This window comes from Mandrillus leucophaeus, unplaced genomic scaffold (genome assembly GCF_000951045.1).
Source record: "Mandrillus leucophaeus isolate KB7577 unplaced genomic scaffold, Mleu.le_1.0 Scaffold410, whole genome shotgun sequence".
Taxonomy (NCBI): domain Eukaryota; kingdom Metazoa; phylum Chordata; class Mammalia; order Primates; family Cercopithecidae; genus Mandrillus; species Mandrillus leucophaeus.
In genome coordinates this window covers 1,712,836-1,713,342 of record NW_012104366.1, presented here as the reverse complement: position 1 = coordinate 1,713,342, position 507 = coordinate 1,712,836, and the positions used below count along the sequence as shown (strand labels likewise).

Below are 507 nucleotides of genomic sequence, written 5' to 3'. Positions count from 1 at the left end.
GCCTCCTGGGTTCAAGCGATTCTCCTGCCTCAGCCTCCTTAGTAGCAGAGAGTACAGGTACATGCCACCATGGCTGGCTAATTTTTGTATTTTTAGTAGAGACATGTTGGTCTCTACATGTTGGTCAGGATGGTCTCGAACTGCTGACCTCGTGATCCGCCTGCCTCGGCTTCTGAAAGTGCTGGGATTACAGGCTTGAGCCACCGTGTCCAGTCTCCATTTTATTTTAAAAGGAGATAATGTTTGGGAAAGGCTTTGTGTATCTTAGATCAGAATATCTAATTGAAAGCCAACTCTGGAAATATCTAGAAGGTATATTGGGAGAGGGGGATGCTGGTTGTCACAGGAGGAATAACTCAATCAGAAAGTATAACCTCTGCTTCTCTTTTGGGGTTATATCCATGAAACTCACCCTGGCATGCCAATTGTCCCCAGAGCCAAAGACACTGGTATTGTGTCTGGCCACTCTGTCAGCAGCTTTTCCAGATCTTTCCCATCAGAAATGGA

General features: G+C 46.0%; 1 protein-coding gene across 1 annotated transcript in view; it reads right to left on the bottom strand.

The window, feature by feature from the left end:
* The window catches only part of PTGR1 (prostaglandin reductase 1), a gene marked incomplete at both ends in the record, with an annotated part of 21,027 nt that extends 20,526 nt beyond the window's left edge, over positions 1-501 (bottom strand). The window contains one exon of the mRNA XM_011992461.1: positions 413-501. Coding sequence (XP_011847851.1) covers positions 413-501 — 89 coding nt within the window. The remainder of the gene's footprint in view (positions 1-412) is intronic.
* Positions 502-507: the final 6 nt, after the last annotated feature.